Genomic DNA, 3,001 nt, shown 5'->3' with positions numbered 1-3,001 from the left:
CAAATTATTAAAATTTCATATTTAATTTTTTTAAAATAAACCTATATAATACATGATCTCTCACACCTAATATATATAAGTCACTTATATACTTTCATAGACGATAGGCCTCAAGAAATTATATAGTATCTATTATAATCATTTTTCTGATTTTTCCTATGTTATAAAAAAAAGGTTTCAATTTCTGTAATAACAAAACGTTTTATTTCAGGCAATATCGAACCGACAATTGTTAAAATCTACGCGGCATCACCAAATCGAGACTCGAGAGTAGCATTTTGTTTGTATACGCGCGATAACACGGATCACAAATGTCGAATTAACCACAATTAATACAATGTGGCCCACACACCCTGCAGAAACCTCTTCTCCCTCTTTTTTCTCACTGCTTTAAATACCCTCCTCCATCACCGACGACGCCATATCCGATCAAATCCAGTCCATCGAGAGAAAATCTAGCAGAAAGCTACTCATACCCGGAGATATAGCATGGCGGCATCGTCGGCGAGGGTAGATCTGGACGGAAATACGATAAATCCGTTCACAATATGCATGATTGGCGCCGGTGGATTCATTGGCTCACACTTGTGCGAGAAATTGTTGACGGAGACGCCGCACACTGTCTTGGCGGTGGACGTTTACAATGACAAGATCAAACACCTTCTCGAGGGGCCGGATTCCCTTCCTTGGGCTGGTCGCATCCAGTTCCACCGCCTCAACATTAAGAATGATTCGCGTCTCGAAGGTCTTATCAAGTGCTCCGATCTGGTAAAACCTTCAATTGCATTTCTAGATTTGTTTAGTTTATTTTTTGTTTTCAATCCTTGATTTTATTTTGTGTTATTAATCCTCTTGGATCTGCATTTTCATCTTCTTCAATGTGAGAGTGAGGAATTGAGGATGTGGATTTCGTTAAGCTGTTACTTGAATACCCCTAGAATCTGGTCAAAGATATTGTGCGTGTTCCATGCTTGAAGCGTAAAGTACTAATATAATCCATTAGAACATGTTCATGGCTGCTAGTACTTTGCGGAGATAGTATTCAATAACACGTATTCGTCCGAATGATTGATTTTATTTTTTTTGTTTTTGTTTTGTTGATTTAGACAGTAAATCTAGCCGCGATCTGCACACCGGCGGACTACAATACGCGTCCTCTCGACACGATCTACAGTAATTTCATCGACGCTCTCCCTGTGGTATGATTCACGTTTCTGTATCGTTGATTCGACATATTTTTCATTTTCTCTACATAATAAACTCTTCTACTGTTTCTGATTTTCGATAATTTCAACCAATTCTAATAATTAATCTGATCTTCATCGTTTAGGTCAAGTACTGTTCAGAGAATAACAAGCGGCTCATTCACTTCTCTACTTGTGAAGTATACGGGAAAACCATCGGTAGCTATCTTCCCCAAGATAGCCCCTTGCGACAGGTAAGAATTCACGTTTAGAATAGATAACCGCGTTATTCGATCATGCTTACTTATTAACTCCTTTTTTTCTTTGATCATAACAATTTACAGGATCCTGCTTACTATATCCTTAAAGAAGATACATCCCCTTGCATTTTTGGCCCAATTGAGAAACAAAGGTGGTCTTATGCATGTGCAAAACAATTGATCGAGAGGCTAATCTATGGTATAAACACATTCTTTTTCATCTCTCATTTAATGATTGAATTCAACAATCACCATGGAATTCTCCTCTCATCCCTTTGTTTTTCTTTTCAGCCGAGGGTGCTGAAAATGGTCTTGAATTCACCATTGTTAGACCTTTCAACTGGATCGGCCCTAGGATGGATTTCATTCCAGGGATTGATGGTCCCAGTGAAGGTGTTCCCAGGGTTCTTGCTTGCTTTAGCAATGTATGTAATATGTTTTCACCATATCATTGAATTTTATCTGTTTAATTAATCAATTTAATCGTTATCTGTACTTAAAAAATGGATTCTTTTGGTTCACAGAATCTTCTCAGACGTGAGCCTTTGAAGCTAGTCGATGGTGGTGAATCTCAAAGGACCTTTGTCTATATCAAGGATGCCATTGAAGCTGTTCTTTTGATGATTGTATGTTACTTATCAATTATTACAAGGCTCTTAATTTCAATCTAAGAAGAATCTCATTCTTAGACTTTTTTCTTCACAGGAGAATCCTGCTAGAGCTAATGGTCATATCTTCAATGTTGGGAACCCCAACAATGAAGTTACAGTGAGGCAGCTAGCTGAAATGATGACCAAGGTTAGTGAAAAGGGTATTTTGGGAAAGTAAAAGTTTGGTCCTGTCCTAAGTCCTAAGTCCTAACATTCCATTTTAATTGCATATGGCAGGTGTATTCAAAAGTAAGTGGTGAAGATTCTATAGAGACTCCTACTGTTGATGTGAGTTCCAAAGAGTTTTATGGTGAAGGTTATGATGATAGTGACAAGAGAATTCCAGACATGACCATTATTAACAAACAATTAGGTACGTTTATCAGTTATCAGCTACCACCTACCAGGGTTATTTTTGGTAATCCGATATATTTATTTGTTTATTTAATTGATAGGTTGGGATCCGAAGACATCACTTTGGGATTTGCTGGAATCGACACTTACATATCAACACAGGACATATGCGGAAGCAGTGAAGCAATCGGTTGCAAAAGCAGTAGCTAGTTAAGATAGTTAGTGATGTGTGCTTTTAAAACTCAACTTTTCCTGTATAATGTTTTATGTGCTGTGAATTGCCTCCACCAAAAAAAAAAATTGGGTTTTGCTTTTGCTACTTTTGCTTTTCTTTTAGTTTGTTGTCTTTCGGTATTCCATTAAATGTCGTATTTATTAATTTATTGTCACATAATATATTAAAAATACAAGCATATCATATTTTAAGTTACTTTACACTCTGTTGCTTGAGACTCTACATTCCAACCCATTATTAGATGTCAATATGTCATTTACCAATTTAATGTAACCCGTTTATGACCCGCTTTAGTCATTTACAAACAAATGATGGTTT

At 36.9% G+C, this 3,001-nt stretch overlaps 1 protein-coding gene across 1 annotated transcript; it reads left to right on the top strand.

Moving 5' to 3' along the window:
- Positions 1-376: 376 nt before the first annotated feature.
- On the top strand, positions 377-2,767 carry LOC145036346 (UDP-D-apiose/UDP-D-xylose synthase 2-like). The gene is made up of 9 exons (XM_078984793.1): positions 377-768; positions 1,107-1,199; positions 1,331-1,438; positions 1,529-1,643; positions 1,736-1,869; positions 1,969-2,070; positions 2,150-2,242; positions 2,332-2,467; positions 2,550-2,767. Exons 1-9 carry the CDS (start codon positions 490-492, stop codon positions 2,660-2,662), a joined length of 1,173 nt encoding a protein of 390 aa, XP_078840919.1. The 5' UTR covers positions 377-489; the 3' UTR covers positions 2,663-2,767.
- Positions 2,768-3,001: the final 234 nt, after the last annotated feature.

The sequence above is a fragment of the Lactuca saligna genome, chromosome 1 (assembly GCF_052625555.1).
Source record: "Lactuca saligna cultivar CGN05327 chromosome 1, ASM5262555v1, whole genome shotgun sequence".
Taxonomy (NCBI): Eukaryota; Viridiplantae; Streptophyta; class Magnoliopsida; order Asterales; family Asteraceae; genus Lactuca; species Lactuca saligna.
This window is presented reverse-complemented; position numbering and strand designations above follow the sequence as displayed.